Source organism: Mus musculus, chromosome 7 (assembly GCF_000001635.26).
Source record: "Mus musculus strain C57BL/6J chromosome 7, GRCm38.p6 C57BL/6J".
Taxonomy (NCBI): domain Eukaryota; kingdom Metazoa; phylum Chordata; class Mammalia; order Rodentia; family Muridae; genus Mus; species Mus musculus.
The window spans coordinates 6,361,109-6,382,905 of record NC_000073.6 but is presented as its reverse complement, the minus strand read 5'-3'; the positions used below and the strand labels follow the sequence as shown (position 1 = coordinate 6,382,905).

Genomic DNA, 21,797 nt, shown 5'->3' with positions numbered 1-21,797 from the left:
TTGCATGTACTTTTCAGTTTGGGATTCAGTTGCTGCCATTGCAATCTTCACCTCTCCACTAGACCACCTCGACTTTAGTGCCTAGTGTTCAAAATGCCCCTCTGTATGTACTACCAAGTTTTAGGTCTGCAGGTTTCCCCAGGTTTTCTTCTGCGGTGCCTCTTTAATATGTTCACTCTTGCCTTTAATCGCAGTGCCCGGGAGTAAGAGACAGCCGGATCTCAGAATTCGAGACCAACCTGATCTGCAGAGCGAGTTCCAGGACAGTCAGGGCTACACAGAGAAACGGGGAAGCGGGGTGAGGTGAGGGGAGCGCAGTTTATTCTTTGTCGGTTTCATACATGTATATATACTGTATCTTGATCATATCCAACACATCTCCTCTCCCAACCATCCCCAATACTTCCACATTCCTTTTGCCACCCCACCACACTTTTTTTTTAAATATAGCCCTGTTAGTGCCGCCTACCAGTATACCAGTGGAGTGTGACATGAACAATCTACCAGAGGCCACATCCCCAAAGAAAAATGACTCCCACTCTCTCAGCTGCCATCATTTGCTTATAGCTCCTCAGCTAGGTGTGGAGGGGTACGCCCTTCCTCTATCAATGGCTATAATATTGATCGGCGCTGGTAATTACCAGCAATCTTGTGCTGGTAATCAGTTTCTATGAGTTCATGAGCACAACATGCCCAAAACCATTCCACAGCACTCCTTGCCATTCTCAGACTCTTACATTCTTTCTCCTTCGTCTAATACGATGTTCCCAGACCCTTGAGAAGGTATACAAGAATGTCCCATTTAGGACTGTGAGCTGCCTATTTTTGTCATTCAGTTATCATCTGAGAGAGTGTTGTGTGGCTCTGGATGTTCTGGAACTCACTCTGTAGACCAGGCTGGCCTCGAACTCGGAGATCTGCCTGCCTCTGCCTCTGGAAGGGCTGGTTTTAAAAGTGTGTGTCACTACCGCTGAGCAAGCAGAATATTCTTTATATAAAATGTTTGAGAACAAAAGTGTTATTTTTTTTTCTGAGTGGTAAATATGTGCATACCGTAATGAAATATTTTAGAAAAGAAACCAACATCTAAATATAAAACCATTTATGCTTCACAAACACCTCATATAACCAGAAGGAAATTTTATACTAAAAAATTCTTAAGCAAAAACAATATTGCAGCATTGTCACCACAAAGATTTTTTGAAAGGTTGGTTTATTATTTTATGTAAATGATGCTCTATCTGTATGTACATCCGCTTTCCAGAAGAGGGCATCAGATCCCAGGATAAATGGTTGTGAGCCACCATATGGTTGCTGGGAATTGAACTCAGGATTTTGGGAAGAGCAGACTGCTCTTAACATCTGAGCCATCTCTCCAGCCCCTGAAAGACTTGCTTTTATTTTATGTGGATGAGTGTTTTGTCTTCATGTATTGTGTGCATTGCGTGCCTACAGTTCTTGTGGAGCCCAGAAAAGAGCATCCCCTGGAAGTTGGGTTACAGACAGTTGTGAGCTGCTATATGGGTGCTGGGACCCAAATCCAAGTCCTCTGCAAAACCAGCAAGCGCTCTTAACCACTGAGCCATCTCGCCAGCCCTGGCAATTTGATAACAAATTGGGTGGGGGGTAGAGGAAGAGAATGAACTTAGGATAAACAAGGAAAGGCAGGCATACAGTCCAACAGAACCTACCATGAGATGGACTTTACAAAAACCACCCAGAGTCCTCTGGAACAACGAGAATGGAAGTTTGTGTCCCCTGTTTTCCTATTTCTGCAGTGTGTACTCATCTTGCATGTGATCTTTCAGTTTGTTTTTATCCAAGGCCTCGCTATGTAGCCCTGACTGCCCTAGAACTCTGTAAACCTGGCTGATCTCTAACTCAGAGACCCATCTGTCTCTACCTCCAGAGTGCTGAAATGAGATGTGTGTGCCTCCAAACACAGCCACAATCACCCTTTCAAATTTTACTTTTATTTATTTATTTGTATATATGCATTTGTAGGCTTGATTGCCCATGTGCGTGTGTGTGGAGACCATTAGTCGGTGTTGGGAGTCTGTCGCCCTCCACCTTACATTTTGAGATAGGATCTCATGGTAAGCCTGGGGCTCCCTGTTTCGGCTAGACTGGCCTGCTGGGGGCTTGTTAGTAAATATAAGAATGTTTCTTTTGTGACCTAGACTATATATACACATGTGTATTTTTTCCCAAATAAATTCTAATTCTTTGTTCCAGTCTTTAACTTCTAGGCACTTCCTAAAACAGATTCTACGTACCAGACCAGATTTAATTTCTTTACCAATAAGAAAACATAACCTTTAGGATCATTAGAAAGCTTCCATCTTAAATACACTACACATACTAATTGTTCCACCTGAAGACACTTTCAGTTTCTAAATTGTTGTCATCACCTAAGTTCCAAATTTGAGAGGCCATGGTTTAGAAATAATTTTTCTGGTCTAACACATTTTCTAAGCACCCCTATGGGTCAGTGTATTGAAGTCCTTTCATTTTATGTTCTCTTGGTATCTATTTCATTGAAGTTTTAACTTTCCCAGGCTGGAGGTGTAGGTCAGTCACCTTTGACACTTCCTAGTATCACACCATCCACAAGTGGCTCAAGCTGGTGCCAAGAACAAGAACCCGTCAAAGGGGGCTGCCTGCCTTCACTGCTCCCTTTAAATGCACTGCTGAAGATGGACTGGGCACATATGTCGCAATGATCACTTTCTACACCTGAGATGACCTCCCAGAACTCATGCCTGCTTGTTGCGACTCAACAAAGGAAATCTGTAACCCTGGGCCCAATAAAGCATTGGCTCAGGGATACCCCCTCATGTTCCTTTGCCTCTGTGTGTGGCCTCTCTGTGTTCTGTGCTGATGTGTCTCCTAATCATTGAAGGGATGTTCTCCATCCAAACTTAATACAGTCAATCATGTGGCTAAACATTTTATGTGCATTAAATAAACATTTTACAATGAGTATTAGAAGAGTTACATAAATAACATGTATATTTTTAAAAAGAAATTTTCTGACTGTAAAATAAATGAGTAATAAACTTGAAGGAAACAAGATGGATTACAGACATTTGAAAAAGTCCAAGCAAAACAATTGTGTTTTGGATCAGGAGGCTAAGGGGCCAAACCTAAATGGAAATACTTAGCAGGTATATGCACAGGACCTGAGGACAGGGAGGGATGCCTGAGATGACTGCATCAAGAACTCACCAATGATGGGTGGTTTAGGAACATTTACTGAAGATTTCTCCCCATCCCTTACATTCCTAAGAGCTCTTTGACCTGTGTGAGATCTTCCATGTAGAGTACAGTGAACAATCTGGTTGAAAGCTAAATTCTCTGATGAACGCTACAGGTTCGTAGGCGGCTAAAGGGTTTGCCATGGGGGACACATTTTTACAGTTTCTTTCCAGTGTGATACCTTTGGTGGCAATTAAGGGATGACTTTCTTCTGAAGGCCCTTCCACATTTCTCACATACATAGGGCCTCTGACCAGTGTGAAGTCTCTGATGCTGAGCACGGGAGGAGCCATCACCAAATGCCTTTCCACATTCCGCACATTTGTAAGGCTTCTCTCCAGTATGGACCCTCTTGTGTCTTATAAGATAGGCAGCATGTGTGAAGGTTTTGCCGCATTCATTACACTCATAAGGTTTCTCTCCTGTATGGATTTTCTGATGTCTGGCAAGATAGGCACTTCTATTGAAAAATTTACCACACTGCTTACATTCAAAAGGTTTTTCTCCCGTGTGGTTTCTCTGATGAATAGTCAGCTGGGAACTCTCCCTAAAGGTCTTCCCACATTCGTTACATTCATAGGGCTCTTCTCCAGTATGAATTCTTGAGTGAACAACAAGGTGTATACTCTGCCGAAAAGCTTTCCCACAGTCCTTGCATTTATATGGTTTCTCTCCAGAATGTACTCTTTGGTGGCCAGTGAGTGACATGCTGTGGTTAAAGGCTTTCCCACAGATTTCACACTTGTAAGGTTTCTCACCCGTGTGAATCCTGTGGTGCTGAGCCAGGTGGGCAGGCTGCCTGAAGGACTTTGCGCACTCCTTACATTTATACGGTTTTTCTCCGGTGTGAATTCTCCGGTGTACAGTGAGGTATGAATTCTGGCTGAAGGCTTTCTTACATTCCTCACACTGGAAGAGTTTCTCGTGGGTGTGTGTTGTGTGGTGCTGAGCCAGGTGGTGGCTCTGCTTGAAGGCCTTTCCGCAGACGGTGCATTGATATGGTTTCTCCCCCGTGTGAATTCTCTGGTGAACTGTAACAGCTGAGCTGTGGGTGAAGGTTTTCTCACATTCATTACATTTAAAAATGGTCTTCCCTGCCCAGATTTTCTTGTATTTCCATACCTTGGGATTTTTGGAGAAGCTTTTCTTATTTGACTTGTGAGTATAAATATTCTCTTCTACACTATCCAGATGGGCAGATTTTAAGGATTCGGTGTGTTTGTAGCCTATTTCTTTAGTGTGGGTTCCTTTGTGAGTGACTGTTTCTTTCAGGTTAAATATTTCTTGACTCATCTGTCTATCCAGAAGGTCTTTGCATTTCTGCTTCCTTCCAGAAGTGAGAGACTCACAACCAAGACTTGTAGTGTTCTCCACTGCCACATCCTCAAACACCAACTGCCTGAGAGATAATTCGTGTGTCTTCTGTACAGATTTACCACCTGAAAATGTAAAACACAAAGTCTTCTTTATCATCTGCCATCTAACAAAAGCAGCACTTCAAGTGGAGTAATCCTCAACGATTTGATAAACTCCATATAATTGCATACAAGTATTTCAACTGGGAAATGTGCAAGGATGTCCCTGAGAATAAGAGCTTTGTGATAATCTAGACCCTATTGGATGAAAAACTAGATAACTTCACTGCATAGAGGTGCAAAGCACACCTATGGGTGTAGACGTGAGGTTGTTTCCAAAGCCATTAACTAGGGAGGTGACACTTTCCCTGGAAGTGTCACTATCCAATGAACTGGGAGATTGAAATAAAAGAAAAAGAAAGAGGAAATTCAGTAGCAAGGGCAGGCTTCTATTTGCTTTCTGGCTGCCATGACTAAATAGATTTCTTCCACCATGCCCTTCCTCCATGTTTCTTCATGGCCACCAGTCCAAAAGCAACAGAGACAGTGGACCATAGATGTAAACCTCTGAAACCATGGGCCAGAAACAAAAACCCTTCCTCTTTTAAAATGCGATGGAAACAAATATGGCATCAGGGAAGAGATCTAGAACAACATGGGGAAATGACAAAGTAAATGAAGAATAAGATGAGGTCCTAGAAGTCATTTGTAATGATAATGCTGATTTGACCAGAATACAAATTAAATTCACTTCTGTAATGTCTCCTACCTTTAAAAATATTTATTTATTTATTTATTTATTTACTCATTCAATATGTGTGGATGATTTGTCTGCATGTATGTCTATGCACCATGCACATGCCTGGTGCCTACAGAGGCCAGAAGATTCTCCTGGAACTGGAGTGGCAGACAGTTGGGAGCTGCCATGTGGGTGCTGGGAATGGAACCCAAGTCTTACCCACTGAGGTAGCTTTCCAGCCTCCTGTTTCCTACTTTTGATTAATTAGTATATATAGTTAAGCTCACTTAGTTTAACTACCAATATATTTCATTACTACTGCTTCTTGGAACTCTCTAGAGAGTCCCAGCAAGCACACACACCACACGATGCTTCATGACTTCCCTTGGGATTTAAAGGCAAGTGCGCGAATAGAATTTCATCATCAGAAAACAGTGCTCCTAAGTAAACCTTTATGTGTTTGTGTCTCAGTACACCAAACTCTTTCTCACACAACTCAGGTTTCATAGTAAGGGGTTTTTCTTCATTCTCTCACTTTCAACAACATAGGAAGAGCATCACTTTTCGGGCCTTTTAATATGGGGGTTTAGAAGCTGGAGGGATGGCTCAATTGTCTGCTCTTCCAGAGGTTCTGAGTTCCCAGCAACCACATAGTGGCTCACAACCAGGTATGCATGCAGACCTAACAAGCACTCGTACACATAAAATAAATGAATGGATCTTAAGAAAAGATTGCTTTAAAAAAATTATGGGGTTTTGCTGTTATCTGATGGTTAGGAACAGGTGTCTCAGTAAAGGACTATGGAGCTGAGATTGGCTCCTGAGCATGTCTGCAGAGGATCACCTTGACTGTCTGAATTGATGTGGGAAGATCCAGCCTAAATACAGGCCACAGAATTCTCAGCTTTGGGGCCCTGGATAGTGTTGCAGAATATCTGATCACATTGGGAACTCCAAGATTGTGAATTGGGAAAACTTGTTGTAATGTGACTCAGCTCTAGCACACACCTTTGAACCAAGAGCTAAATAAAGTCAACCCTAAGTCAGGAGGCGGAGCAAGTAACCAGCCAACAGGGAGTGAGCATAAGTAAACAGAAAGGAGGGGACAATGAGGAGAACGGTATTTTTTTTAATGATTTATTTATTCATTTTATGTATGTGAGCACACTGTAGCTGTCTTCACCAGCTACACCAGAAGAGGGCATTAGATCCCATTCCAGATGGTGTGAGCCACCATGTGGTTGCTGGGAATTGAACTCAGGACCTCTGAAAAAGCAGCCAGTGCTCTTAACCACTGAGCCACCTCTCCAGCCCGAGAATGGTATTTTTTAAGACAACATGGAGAAGGAGAAAGAGGCTTTTTCATTCTGGGGCATCAATGAATAGGAAGGTCAGCTGGGTGTTTTCTCTGCCTCTCTGGGCTAGCAAACTGTCTGTCACCCCAGCATCCAGCTGGAGTCTTCATTGGTAAAATTGAATGTTTGTCTTTAAAACAACAGGATTGTATATGAGTAGAGAAAGCTAGCTTCATAGCAGGCAAGCATGCTTCCACTCTCTCTGCTCTGTGGCTAGCTGTTTCAATGTCCTGCCAATATGAATTCCCAACAATGATGGACTACCATGTGCAACTGCAGCTGAAATAAACATTGTCCCCCTTAAGGCCACTCTGGTCAGGGCACCTCATCCCAGCAATGGAAGCAGAAGCAGGACATCCTCCTCTGTATACAATGACTTACTACAGAGACAAGAGGAAAGCAGAAGACACAAGCAGGACGTAGAAGGGAGGAATCCATGCCAAGCAAGGAAACGTCAGCTCACACCCGGGATGCAAGGCTTAGGAAGAGTTTCTGGGCAGCCTCAGCCCAGGTAAGGACCTCTGAAGATAGATGGCAGAGCCATTCCCTAGAAACGGTTTTCAATCTGCTTCTTGACTTCTCACCTTGTACTCTGCTTCCTGTCACCTGACCCTTCACCTCCCAAGGCTCCTTCCCATGTTCCAATAAGGAGATTAGAGATGGTTTGGAAATGCAAGCTCCTGCATTAAAAAAAAAAAAGACACAAAAATAGGCCATGTTTTGGTTGTTTGGATTCCTAAGTCCGCTCCTTAAATTTGATGCAACTACAAAATAAAAAATCAAACACATTTGATATCTATCTTATGATAGACTGCATAAAACTCTGGAATAGTCTGGTGGCCAGCTGTCAACAGTCAACCCTCAGCAATTATACTGTTTCTTATGGAGTGGAGGAAGGGCAAGAACTTGGCTTGGTGTTTTTAAAGGGCCATCACAGTAATAAATGAGAAAATAGCCTGCTAGGAGATCAGTGTAAAGAGATGTCTCAGTGCTTGGGAGAACATGCTGTTCTTGAAGACCTAGGTTCAATTTACAGCCCCTGGCAGCTCAGCAACACCTGTAACTGCAGCCCCAGGAGATTTAAGACCCTGTTGTGCATGCAACTACACTCAATGAACATACCTCCATATAGTCACATATACATTTTTGTTTCATTTTTTGAATCAGGGTTTCTCTGTTTAGCCCTGGCTGTCCTGAAACTCACTCTGTAGACTAGACTAGCCTCTAACTCAAGAGATCCGCCTGCCTCTGCCTCCCAAGTGCTGGAATTAAAGGTGTGTGCCACCACGCCCGGCAGCAGGTACATATTATTTTTTAAAAGATTTATTTATTTATTTATATGAGTACACTGTCCCTGTCTACACACACACCAGAAGAGGGCATCAGATCCCATGACAGATGGTTGTGAGCCACCATGTGGTTGCTAGAGATTGAACTCAGGACCTCTGGAAGAGCAGCCAGTGCTCTTAACTGCTGAGCCATTTCTCCAGCCCACATATTTTTTTAAATGTATTTTTTAAAATTACAAATGAAATCTCTTTATAAAATTAAAATAAATGAATTGTGAAAGGATATTAGAGACAGTTTGGAGTCTGAGTCAAACGAACTACATGTCTAAAACAGAACAAAGCATAGTAGCTTGTGATTGTAATCCTAGCACTTGAAACCCTGTATCAAAACAAACAACACTCTTCGGAGGACAATGACAGGATCCAGAGCCTCTGTAGCTTTTACTTTCAATGTATTTCCCAGGCTCAGAAGGGTCTATATTAGTATCTATAAGAGCAAGCATCTGCAGATATTTTAAGACATTGGGTTTTACTTATTTATCATAAATTAATAAAAAGATACATATTTGGGGGTCAGTGAGATGACTCAGAAAGTAAAGCGATTTGCTACCAAGCCTGATGACATCAGCTGATCTAAGTTCTGTAAGTCATAATCCAATTTGTATGTGAATACATATATGCCCTACACACACACACACACACATACACACACACACACATACACACACACACACACACACACACAAATCAACGCAATAAAAAAAAAACAGGATACATATTTGAAAAGTGATTTTCCATATTTTTAGTAACCAGGCCATATTCGTCCCTAGCCCTGTTACTTCCTACCGGTTTTGAGACCTTGAGGCTTTCCAGTGGCCAGGCGCCTTGCCTTAGGACCACAAACCTCTAGGTTCCACATAGAGAACGCTCTAACTGCCCTAACAGCAGGACCACTCCAACACACACACACACACACACACACACACACACACACACACACACACACACACTCACACTCACACTCACACACGAGTAAAAAGCCCCAAACTCTGAACTTGAAATCCCACCAATCTCCACCCTGGAGATCTCTGCTACAACTCCCCCACCCCCACCCCCACCCCGTTCCTCCAAGAAACTCTACACAATGTCTGCCTCCCCTCAGTTCCCTGCTGCTTCTCACCCAAGCAAAGGCAGCCACCCTCTTGTGTCTCTCCCAGTATATCTCTTGTGTGAGATTGGTTATGCTATGAAACTTTTTGGAATTCCTTTCGTCCTGACTGCCAAGATACTTGGAGAAATCTCCCTGCATCCCCACCCCATCCCCAGAGCTGTTAAAACTTTGGGGAACCTTTCCCCTCTGAGCTGCAACACACTGGGAAAGCCTTTCCCCTCAGAGGTGTAACAGTTACACTGACGAGAATAGCAGAACTGTAACATAAAGGTAATAGAGAGCAGAGAGCTGCCACAGTTCCCACCATGTTTGCAGGTCCAATTGCCTAAAGATATGACTGCCAGTATCTGATATATGTCAAATTCACAGACTGCATCTGAATTTTTCATCTAACCCCAGCACAATAAACACAGTTTTAGTAATAAAAATATGAAAGGTGACTAAGAGCAGATTCTGGACTATCCACAGGAAGAAGGATTGCTTACCCACAGAGACCAAGTTCCGGTAGTTCTCCAGCACCACAGTCCTGTACAAACTCCTCTGAGCAGGATTCAGCCAGTCCCACTCCTCCGGAGAAAAGTCTATTGCAACATCGTTGAATGTCACTGCTTCCTGAGATGATACAAGTACATTTGCAAATTTTTGTTATGTTTTTATTCTTTTGTTTGGGGGAGAGGGAAGAGCTCCCCTTGGGAGTCAGTTGCTAAAGGAGAGAAGACACAGGGGACTACATCTTGCACCACTGCACTTATTAGAAATGTCTGGAAAGCACAAATATGTAGATAGAAAACAAACTATAGTTGACTGGGAGTGGGACAGGGATTAAATGTAAATGAGAAGGTGTTTCTGTCCAGGAGCTTAAAGCCAGCTTGGCCAACATGTTGCACCACCTCCTACCATTTCAAAACAAAAAGAAAAAGAGTAAAATGACTCATGATGAGTGAGAGAATATCAAAAAACAAACCAACCAACCAACAAAACACTCCTTTTCTCCTCCCACACTCTCAAAACATCCATGATCTCTGATGATTAAAATATGTAGGATCTGCCTACCTGCAACTAGCCAGCTCTACTGTGGGGAGCAGGTGGAAGATCTCTAATCTAATCCAATCGTCACACACATTCCTCAAACAGTGTCAGGTATCACAAGACTGCCTCAAATTCAGATGCCAATTACAAGCTCCATGTTATAAGAGACTTGGACTAACATTCATGGGAGGGGCTTTGCATGTCCGTCTAACCGGAACCCAACTCATACCAGTACTGAGATACCTCTGTCTGATGTAAAAAGGAAGCCAGTCTTCTGACAAGGCATAGTGGTACACACCTTGAATCCTTCTACACTGGAGCGCGAGGCAGGGTGGTTGCTACAGGTCTGAAGCCAGCTGGGCTCCATAGTCAGTCTCTGTCTCTCATCTAAGAACTAGTCAGGCCCAACCCTCTTTAACTTTCAGGATCCAATGACGCACATCCAAGGTGGTTTGACCATGAACTAGTTAGATTTTACATCATAAAAGGGTGTATACGAAGCATGAAAACAATGGGGTTCTGAGTGGGCTCTACACCTTATCATAGTTATTAGTCACCTAGTAGGCAGTTAAGGTTAAGGACAGTGTCTTATGGATGAAGGGATGGCTAAGCCCTGGAACAGACTATTGATCAGAATTTCCCAAGTAGCATTACTTAGTGCGAATCAAGACCCCTTCTCGAAGACCAAAGTGTGGACACTTTGCCCCTTCTTAGAATTGGGAACAAAACACCCATGGAAGGAGTTACAGAGACAAAGTTTGGAGCTGTGATGAAAGGATGGACCATCTAGAGACTGCCACATCCGGGGATCCATCCCATAATCAGCTTCCAAACGCTGACACCATTGCATACACTAGCAAGATTTTGCTGAAAGGACCCAGATATAGCTGTCTTTTGTGAGACTATGCTGGGGCCTAGCAAACACAGAAGTGGATGCTCACAGTCAGCTAATGGATGGATCACAGGGCCCCCAATGGAGGAGCTAGAGAAAGCACCCAAGGAGCAAAAGGGATCTGCAGCCCTATAGGTGGATCAACATTATGAACTAACCAGTACCCCGTAGCTCTTGACTCTAGCTGCATATGTATCAAAAGATGGCCTAGTCGGCCATCACTGGAAAGAGAGGCCCATTGGACTTGCAAACTTTATATGCCCCAGTACAGGGGAACGCCAGGGCCAAAAAGTGGGAGTGGGTGGGTAGGGGAGTGGGGGGGAGGGTATGGGGGATTTTTGGGATAGCATTGGAAATGTAAATGAGGAAAATACCTAATTAAAAAAAACCTTCTCATGGAAGATAGCAGACATAAACTCACCTGTAGCATGGCTTTCATTAGTTCAACTGTCATGTCTTATCCTCCTCCTGGCTTCTCTCTTGGAGAACAACTGTATCCTGGGAAGTCCAACCTAGGACAAGAGAGTTTAGTTGAAAGCCAAGGTCTTCATCCTTCCCCCAACATTACCAGTGTAAATGGCTCCTTGTCTTTCTTTCCTCCCAGGTTTAGCTGGCTGTGAGCAAGCATGATGCTTCACCCTCACTGTCAATGTGACTGGATCTAAAATCACCTACGACACCAAGCTGGGAATCAGATCTGTGTGATGCTCACCCATTATCAAAGAAGCGTCCTCTGGCAGGAGATGAGAACTGACACAAAGACAAGCTCCTGGACAGTGTACACAGAGCGAGAGATCTTGGAACACGCAGTCCTAAATGGGATGTCTTCCTCCAACCCATCCTCTCAGGGATTAGGGAACTATATGGTAGAGGAGGTAGAAGATGGAAAGATCCAGTGAGGATGAAGGACACCAAGGAGAGAGTGTGTTCTAGACACAATAAACTCACAGACACTGTGGGAGCACGCACAGAACCTGCACGAATCCAAGCCAAAAGGGGTCCCAGTGCTGAGAGCAGAAGTAGAAGTGCAGAAGCTATCAACAATCATCAACCTCTACCAATCGGAGTCTCACTGAGGATACAAACAATGCTCAATGGCAGGCTTCAAGGCAGCAGATGGCCAACACAAAATGAACTCAATGGAAAGGTTTTTTAAGTCTCATAATGTTTTGCTTTGTCTGGGCATTTTCTATACCTTACTGATCAGTTGCCTACATATCACTATGGTTTCTGATTTTGTGTTTTTCCGGGGTTTGTTTGTATGTGAGTCTGTGTGTTTCTCATTCCCTTTCTTTGCTTTTTTTCTGTTTTGTTTTATTTTGTTTTATTTTGGTTTATCTGTTTTATTATTCACCTGCTTGTTTTGTTTTCTAAAGAGAGAAAGGGAAGCCATGAAGCTGGATGAGTGAGGAGGAACCATGATCAAAATATATTTATGAAAAAAATATTTCAAATAAACAAATAAACCACAAAATCTCACAGGAGACATAATGCTTGGCATGTCCGTGAAGGTGTTTCCACTGACCATCCCATGGGCTGAGATCTCACATTAATTTAAAACAAAAACAACAACAACAACAACAAAACTGACAAAAGAGGCAAGTCGGCTATCAGTTCATGGCTCTCTGTTTCTAGCCTTCAGAGGCAATGTGACCAGTCTCCTCACACTCTGTCACTGTGACTTTTGTGCCATGACAGATTGTATTCAAGTCCTGAGTCTTTTTTGGGGGGAGTGGGGGAAGGGGTCAGGGATTTTTGTCACAGCAATGAGAAGAGTAACTGATAAGCTGGCCATGCAGTCACTACGGGAGTAAAGCAAATTACTTAATCACTCCCTTCCATCCGATGGAAGTCCTACATTGTTATCCCTAAGGCCCCGTCCTGTTATCTTGTCTGACTGTACATAAAAAGTCCTACAAAATAGTTATTTCTTCCTTCCATTTTATAGGCAAAGGTGGAATTGTTTTCTGTGGAGGTTTCTGATCTATGGTTAGGACGGTCAGTTTGAAATCCCACTCTTAATGCCACCAGACCTAAGGGTTTCTATCTGTGGTAGTTTTAATATGATTGGCCAATAGGGAATGGTACCGTTAGGAGGTGTGGCCTTATTGAAAAAGTGTATCACTGTGGGAGTGAGCTTTGGAGGTCTCCTCCTATGCTCTGGCTCCACCCATTGCAGAAGAGAGCCTCCTCCTAACTGCCTGAGGATGCCTGTCTCTCCTGGTTGCCTTCAGATCAAGATGCAGAACTCTCAGCTCCTCCTCCAGCACCATGTGTGCCTGCATGCTGCCATGCTTCCCACCATGATGACAATGAACTGAACCGCTGAACCTGTAAGCCAGCCCCAATTAAATGCTATCCTTTGTAAGAGTTGCCTTGGCCATGGTGTCTCTTCACAGCAACAGAAACCCTAACTAAGACACTATCTTTCGGGGGCTGGAGAGATGGCTCAGTGGTTAAGAGTACCAACTGCTCTTCTGAAGGTCCTGAGTTCAAATCCCATCAACCACATGGTGGCTCACAACCATCCCTAATGAGATCTGACGCCCTCTTCTGGTGTGTCTGAAGACAGCTATGGTGTGCTTAGATATAATAAATAAATCTTTAAAAAAAAAAAAAAAAAGACACTATCTTTCTCTACCCTGAACCCCAGGGCCTTCACTTCTTTCTCACTCTGGAACAACAGAACTTTGGGAACCAGTTCCACTACCGTGTCACATCTGTCTTCCTTTCTGACCTATAGATGGCTCAGCTCAGCTACTGCAGCTTCTTGAATGCTTAGATCTAGGATTCTTAACCCAAGCAACACACAGTTGCAAACAGCCAAACAGAGAGAATCTAATGCTGGGGGCCAGAGAGATGGCTCAGCAGTTAAAAGCACCCACTGCTCTTGAGGATCTAGTTCAATTCCCAACTACCACAGGGCAGGTCACCACCATCTGTAATTCCAGTTTCAGGGCAACTGTTGAAAAAGATTCTGCCAACTCTCCTGCCCCGCCAGGCACGTTCCCACTCTAGTATTGACACTGACAGGCCACAACATTATGTCCCAGCGGGGTCCTGCTCAGCAGGTTCTTGATGCCAAGCCTCTCTCTCCCAGCTAGCCCCCACTACGCTTGTCCCTGCGCCACTAGTTCTTCTTAATGCATAAACCCATGTAGTAACTAAATGGGACCGCCAGCCTCGCGGCTGCAGCTCACAATACCCAGTACCCCAGTAGAATCATGACTATTAAAGCTTAATTAACCAATCAGGGTTATGAATCAATACTATCACAATTTAAAAGATGCAAATGCAATCATTTCAGAGCCAATTGATAATGATAAAAGCTTTATCCCAATATTTCTAACCTTGTGAAATATAGCTACTTGTGGCTGGTAAATGCCATGTAGGTACACGTCTGAAGCCACCTTGGTTCTTCTTTCTACTCCCTGGGACGCTCCCTCTCCCCCACTCTTCGCTCCGCCCCCTTTTTCCCTTTCCAATCACAGACCTCCTCTGCAGTAATATAATTGGACAGGGAAAGTCCTGTGACAGGGAACCAATGTCTGTTTGTTTTTGGGTTTTTTTGTTTGTTTGTTTTGTTTTTCGAGACAGGGTTTCTCTGTGTAGCCCTGGTTGTCCTGGAACTCACTTTGTAGACCAGGCTGGCCTTGAACTCAGAAATCTTCCTGTCTCTGCCTCCCAAGTGCTGGGATTCAAGGCGTGTGCCACCACCGCCCGGCAGGGAACCAATGTCTTATTCTGGTCTCCAAGGAATACACGTGGTACATAGATAAACATTCAGACAAAACACTCATACACAGAAAGGTAAATAAAACTTTTAAAAATATATAACGCTAACACACTATTGTAGTGAATATCTGCAATCCCAAATATTACTAGTCTGAGGCAGGGTACTTCCCAGAAGGGCAAGACTAGCCAGTGAAACCCTGAAGAAAGGGGGAGGGGGGGTGAGAGAGAGAGAGACAGAGAGAGAGAGAGAGGAAAAAGAAAATCTCCCAGAGCCTAAAAAGATAGCTTAAGGGTTTTGTAAAGGTATTTGAGGATCTGAGTTTGATCCATAGGACTCACATGGTAGAAAGAGAGAACCATCCTAAAAGTCCCCCTCTAACTTACACGCACATGCGCGTGCGCGCACACACATACATACATACACACACACACACACCACCACACACACCCCATCCTGTGACATACATGTGCCCCACAACAAAACTAACAGACAAAAATTTAATTCAAAATATAATGGTATTTTTATGTTTTAAAAAATCTAATTCTATTAACCTTCAAAGTAGTCATTCCATGCACACAAGGCTATGATTATAGCCTAGGAAGCGAAAATGTAAACACGACATGGTCTCACATGCTGCCTATCTCATGCAGCACACAATCACAAGCACCAGAAAGAAGACACATCACAGATACACACGCCGTGATCTTCGAAAACACACATCTTCTTCACAGGTGCCCCAATCTCATTCTCTCTCTCACACCCACACCAAGCTCACAGCCTCTTATCTGTTTCTCTCACATGCACAGAAGACTCTACAACTTTAACAACCCTACATTTCTAAAGCCTTCCAAATACTACACTAGGCATCAGAGTATCCATTTCATCCAATTTGGTCTTGAGCACAACTGCTCATCTTTCTCTCCCATTTCCACCCTCATGAATGTGATGTTTTCTGGGCACAGAGGTATGCTACTATAACCCTGACATTCGGAGGACAGCAGCAGTATCTTAGGGTTTTATTCTGTGAAGAGACACTACACTGAGACGCTAGTAACTCATTTTGTTGGGGCTAGCTTACAGTGTCAGAGGTTTCGTCCATTATTATCACATCGAGAAGCATGGTGGCATTCTGGAAGACATGGTGCTGGAGCTGAGAGTTCTACCTCTTTATCTACAGGCAGCAGAATAAGACTGTGTGTCACACTGGCAGTAGTTTGAGCATAGGAGACCTCAAAGGCCACCTCCACAGTAACACACTTCTTCCAATAAGGCCACACCTATTTTAACAAGGCCACTCCCTATAGCCAAGCATTCAAATACCACAGACAGGAGATGATGAGTTTGAAGGAGGATAAGCTGGGATACAGCAGAGCCCCATTCCAGCCTGGCCTACCCAGAGAAACTTTATATATGGGAGTATAAGCTAATGCTTTCACTATGGATATCAGAATAAAATTTCTCAAAAAAAGAAAAATGGACCTTTACCACTCCAAGGCATTCTCCCAAGGGGCTGTATAACCTATCCCTGGCACATATACACATTCAGAGATACATAAACATAACAGTTGGAACATGGTATCCATCTAGATGCCCATCAACAATGAATGAAGAAAGAAAATATGGTCTGTACATACAATGGAATTTGGGGCAGGGACTGTAAAGAAGCACCATCAGAAAAGGGAAAAGGAGCCGGGCGTGGTGGTGCACGCCTTTAATCCCAGCACTCGGGAGGCAGAGGCAGGCGGATTTCTGAGTTCCAGGCCAGCCTGGTCTACAAAGTGAGCTCCAGGACAGCCAGGGCTATACAGAGAAACCCTGTCTCAAAAAACCAAAAAAGAAAAAAAAAAAAAAAGGGAAAAGGACCAACAAGAAAGAGTTGGGAGAATTTGAGAAAGAATGAGGGAAGAGGACCAATATGAATAAAATATAAATGGAAGTGCCATAATAGAATCTATTACTTCATAAGCTAATTTAAAAACAACAAAAATTTTAATCCAAAATCCATAATAAAAGAAAGGAAAACCACAGTGGCCTTTCACAAACTCTTTCAGAGATAACACTGGTTGCTTATAAATTACAGCTTGTTTCACACACACACATGCACACACACACATACACACACACTCACACACATACACTCACACACATACACATACACACACACTCTCACACAAACACATACATACACACATACACACACACACACACACACATACACACACACATACACATACACACACACACACACATACACACACATACACACACACACACACACACACACACACACACACATCCTAGGAACTTACATTCCAGTTACTTTCTTACACAAAAAACCCACCCACTGATATTTTTCATCCCTGTCAGTCAAATGTGCGCACACACAGGCCAGACACAGGCATACTCCAATCTTACTGTGCACACCGACATAGTTTTTCACAGCCCAGTTTCTTTCTTACACACACATATACACACATACACAAGTGTGTGCCGTGACCCTTTTCATTCAACTTCTCCAAAGAGCTTCATGCATTTGCTGATATTTGATATATTAGTATATCTGGTTCTCATTGCATGAGCTTTTTCTGAGTTTTAGAACAAACTCTGTTTACCTCAGATAGGGGACAGACCTACGTAATAATCCCACAAAAATCCAACTTGGTGGAACAACAGGTTTATTGGGCTTTTTTACAGAGCACGGGTAAAGAATTATTTATAGGAGCATGGGTAACCCCAAAACTTCTGTATCACCCCAAAGTCTCACCCTATCATAGATGACATCTTCATGAATTCTGCATTGGAGTTGTCCTTTCAGTTAACCCTCACTTCCTATATCCTCTAACATCTACCAGGAGACACTGTGACTATGGCACTCCTGTAAGAGAAAGTATTCCACTGAGGCCTGCTTAATTTCAGAGGTTTAGTTCATTATCATCAGGGTAGGGACATAGTGGCACACAGGCAGACAGACAGACAGACAGACAAAGTTCTGGGGAAGTAACTGAAAGTTCTACACCCAGAACCACAGGCATCAGGAAGAAAGAGCCACTGGGCCTGGCTTGGGCGTTTGAATCCCCAAAGCCTACCTCCAGTGACATACTTCCTCCAGTAAGGCCACACCTACCCCAACAAGACTACACCCACTCCAACAAGGCCACACCTTCTAATTCTTCTCAAGTAGTAGCCTGATGACTAAGCATTCAAGTATATGAGCCTATGAGGGCCATTCTTATTCAAACCAGCACATTTCACTCCCTGGCCCCCTTAGGCTTGTAGCCATATCATAATGCAAAAATGCACTCAGTTCAACTTCAAAGGCCTTCATAGTCTATCACAGTCTCAACACTAAAGTCCAAAGTCAAAATCTCTTCTGAGACTCATGCAATCTCATAACTGTAGCCCTGTAAAGTCAAAATTAAAAAGCAGATCACATGCTCGCAACATACAATGCCAAAGCATACACATTATTTCCAAAAGTGGGGCTGGAGAAATGACTCAGCAGTTAGGAACACTGGATGTTCCTCTAGAGGACTGGGGTTCAATTCCCAGCACCCACATGGCAGCTTACAACTGCCTGTAACTCTAGTTCCAGGAGATCCATGCCTCCAGCCATGCATTTGGTGTACATATTTGTGCATGCAGGCAAAATATCCATACAAGCAAAAATAAATAAATCTTTAAAAATAAAAACACATTCCAAAAGGGAGAGAAAGGAGCACAATAAGAAAATCAATACTGGACCAAAGAACAAAGACGGAAAACAAGCAGGGCAAACTCTAAATTCTGCATCTCTGTGTCATTCAGATCTCCGAATCCTTTCAGCTTTGCTGACTGCCACGTACTTCTCTGTCTTGGGCTGGTTCCACACTCAGGCTGCAGCTACCCCACGACTCTAGTATCTCCAACATCTTGAAGTCTCCAACACAATCCTATCTTCACTTTACCCACTTCCCTCAACGGCCTCTCAGGATTTCTATGCAGGGATACAATACTCCTGTCAGAAAGCTCTTTGAATCCTTTCCTTTTGAGTCGCTATGGACACTTCATCACGTAAGCATGGCTGTGTAAATCATTTATCTGAGTGTGGGTTGCACACGCCTGTAATTACAGCACTTGGAAGGCTGAGTTAGGAAGATCAGAGTTCCAAACTCATCCTCTACTTACATAAAGAGTTTGAGGACTGCTGGATTACATGACATTCTGTCTCGAAACATCAACAAAAGGACTGGCATCTGGTGATCAACCTCAGCTCCTGTCCTCTCCTGGATGGGGTTTGGGACTGATCCTCTAATCCCGTTTAGCGTCTGCGATGATCAGCACCGACTCTGAAACTACCTTGAGTCTTGTCAGCCATCAATCAAGAGCAGTCAACAAGGTATTTATTACTTTGGAGATTCCAAGCATTTAAGTGCTGTAATGCAGATCACTGGAAGACACACTTATCATCATACATTTCACAGTTCTCTCACAATCACAGCACTTATTTCTCTCAGACTCTGTCTCCCTCTCTCACACCGAAAACTTACAGCCCAGTTCCTTTCACACACGCACGGGCCTGGCACACCCAAGCACAGACTTAGATCCGGACGCCCAGTCGTCTGAGCTTTCGTGCCCCCTAGATTCCACGCAACCGCCTGCCTACCTCCAGACAGAAAACACAGGGACCACGAGGATCTCCCCTGCCCGCAGCGCTCGGGCTCCCACTCCCTAACAAGCGCCCGCTAGCTGCCTTACCCAGACGCTGTCAACCGAGGAACGCTGGGAGGTTTCCTACAAGCTATGTGTGCGCAAGCGCAGCCTCTGCCAGCGACGACCTAAGAGCTTAATCTGAGAAAGGTGGGGCTGAAGGGGCGTGTACTCAGCGAAGTCTGCGATGAGAAGCGGGTACTACGGAGAACAGTTTCTTAGACTGAGGGTGAAGGCAAAGCTAAGCAGAGAAGAGCAAGGGTCTCAGAAGTTTGATGTGAGGGGCTGGGCTTAGATAGGAAGGTTCCCAGAAGAAACTGGAGTAAGGGGCGGGGCTTGGTGGAGAAGGGGCGTGTTCTCAGCAGAGTCCCTGGAGAGGGCGGTACTAAGTGGGTAAGGGGCGGGAGCTTATCCGTATTAGGTGAGGGGCGGGGTTATCAAGTAGGGCGGGTTCTCAGCTCTGTGTGAGGTGAGGTGAGGGCAGGGATTAGAGGAGGGGCGGGTTCTCAGAAGAATCCGAGGTGAGGGCGGGGCTTAGCAAGAACGGTTGGTCTCCGCCTCCGGAGGTGAGGGCGGAGCTTGGAGGAGAAGGGGCGGGTTCTCAGCGGCTCGTGTGAGGGCGGTGCTAAGCATTGAAGGAGTGGGTTCTCGGCAATCTGAAGGGGCGGGGCTTAGCCAGTAGGGCGGTTCTCCTCACAGTCAGAGGTGAAGGCGGGGCTTGAAGAAGGGGCGGGTTCTCAGCAGATTCTAGAGGGCGGGACTTAGTATAGAAGGGGCGGGTTCTCAGCAAAATCTAGAGGGCGGCGGGGCTTGAGGCGAAAGAGCAGGTTTTCAGCGTAGTGCATGGTGAGCCTGGCGCTAAGCAGAAAAGGGGAGGGTTTACAGCATTCTGAGATGAGGGGCAGGGCTTAGCAAGTAGGGAGGTTCTCCCCGCAGCCCGAGGTGAGGGCGGGGCTTGAAGGAGAAGGGGCGGCTTCTCAGAGGAGTCAGAGAAAAAGGGCAGAATTTGAGGAGAAAGGCACCATTTAAGACTGTTTGCAGAACGGATTGGAGCTGTGACAGTGTGTGGCTGAGTGCGTGATTATACAGAAGGGTTGCCCAGGATTCCTAGCCGTGTCGGTTAGGGCGAGTCTTGCGCCAGCTCTTTGTTAGGCTCCCCACCCTTTCGTGAGGCTTCCCTCACACTCTTTTGTGAGCCTCCTTGATGTCACTGTCCCTTACTTAACCAAGCTCGATCTTTATTGTTAGTTTTTGAGATTATAATTTTTGTAGAGGGAGATTTGAGGTGGTTAGCCCAGACTAACCTCCGAAATGGGTAACTCTTGATCTTTCTGTATCCATTCGTTTTCTTCCAAATTGAAATCAATGGTGTGAGCCCCCACGACGCAAGGCTTGGAAGTTTGATCTTTGCGGGAAAGCTTTGCTACAATAAAAACAGCCACTATTCTACATCTGATTGTCTCCTCCCTCCCACTCATGTTGATCACCTCTGGGATCAGCAAACCAGCATATGTTTCACCTACAAAATGGGAATGTCATAATGTTGGAAGCAGCAAATACGACAATGTCATAGGAACCAAAATATAAGAGTCAGATTTTTTTTCTTTTTTTTTCTTTTTTTTTTCCTTTTTCCGGAGCTGAGGACCGAACCCAGGGCCTTGGGCTTGCTAGGCAAGCACTTTACCACTGAGCTAAATCCCCAACCCCAAGAGTCAGATTTTTTTTTCTGCCTTTTGCCAAACTAGAAATTAACCCTGCATTGAAGAACCAAGAAATCGATAGTTGTATTAAAAGCTGAAACAAATAAAACGAGGCCATGTGGATGAAGAGAGAGAAGAAGCAAAGACAGTTCCCTGGCTTCTTGGATCTTAATTTCCACAGATAAAGCAGACCTGACAAATGGGGGGCTATAAAGAAATATAAAGTAGGGAGGGTGTGTCATACATTTCCTGATTTCTTCAGATAACATTTCAACATCTTTGAAAACCTATTCCATAAAAGATATCTGCTAGTTGTCATCAATTCAGTTTTGACAGTACCTGGAATTGAAGGCTTGGCCCTACAAAACTCCCCACTGTTTGAGATGGAACTCCCAAACTTCAGTTGTTTTACCTGTGTTTCTGACTCTAAGCTGAAGTTTCTACCACCTGTGCTTCTTGAGTTCTATTCATTTGCTAGCGTGAAAGATATCAGGAAAACACAGGATTCTCTTGTTGTTGTTGTTGTTGTTGTTGTTGTTTATAGGAGACTTTAAAGGACACAAATGAACAAGTTGAAGACAAAGTGC

General features: G+C 44.1%; 1 protein-coding gene across 7 annotated transcripts; it reads right to left on the bottom strand.

Annotated features, from left to right (window-relative positions):
• Positions 1-299: 299 nt before the first annotated feature.
• Positions 300-20,097, bottom strand: Zfp78 (zinc finger protein 78). Of its 7 annotated transcripts, XM_030242686.1 has the most exons (7): positions 19,467-20,094; positions 18,989-19,166; positions 11,801-11,947; positions 11,510-11,600; positions 9,653-9,779; positions 7,292-7,387; positions 300-4,697 (listed from the first exon to the last, which is right to left on the bottom strand). In XM_030242686.1, exons 4-7 carry the CDS (start codon positions 11,540-11,542, stop codon positions 3,415-3,417), a joined length of 1,539 nt encoding a protein of 512 aa, XP_030098546.1. In that variant the 5' UTR covers positions 11,543-11,600; positions 11,801-11,947; positions 18,989-19,166; positions 19,467-20,094; the 3' UTR covers positions 300-3,414. The 7 variants fall into 7 exon arrangements, with proteins under 7 accessions (XP_030098546.1, XP_017177795.1, XP_017177796.1 ...); XM_017322306.2 differs by having other exon boundaries at positions 18,989-20,094; XM_017322307.2 differs by lacking the exons at positions 11,801-11,947; positions 18,989-19,166.
• Positions 20,098-21,797: the final 1,700 nt, after the last annotated feature.

What these genes read in the sequence shown, in the direction of transcription:
- Zfp78 (XM_017322306.2), bottom strand. Translation starts at nt 11,542, where the DNA reads ATGACAGTTGAACTAATGAAAGCCATGCTACAG. An exon ending in TAATGAAAGCCATGCTACAG is followed by an intron (nt 9,780 to 11,509) that starts GTGAGTTTATGT and finishes GTATCATCTCAG; the next exon opens with GAAGCAGTGACATTCAACGA. An exon ending in GACAGGAAGCAGAGTACAAG is followed by an intron (nt 4,698 to 7,291) that starts GTGAGAAGTCAA and finishes TTACATTTTCAG; the next exon opens with GTGGTAAATCTGTACAGAAG.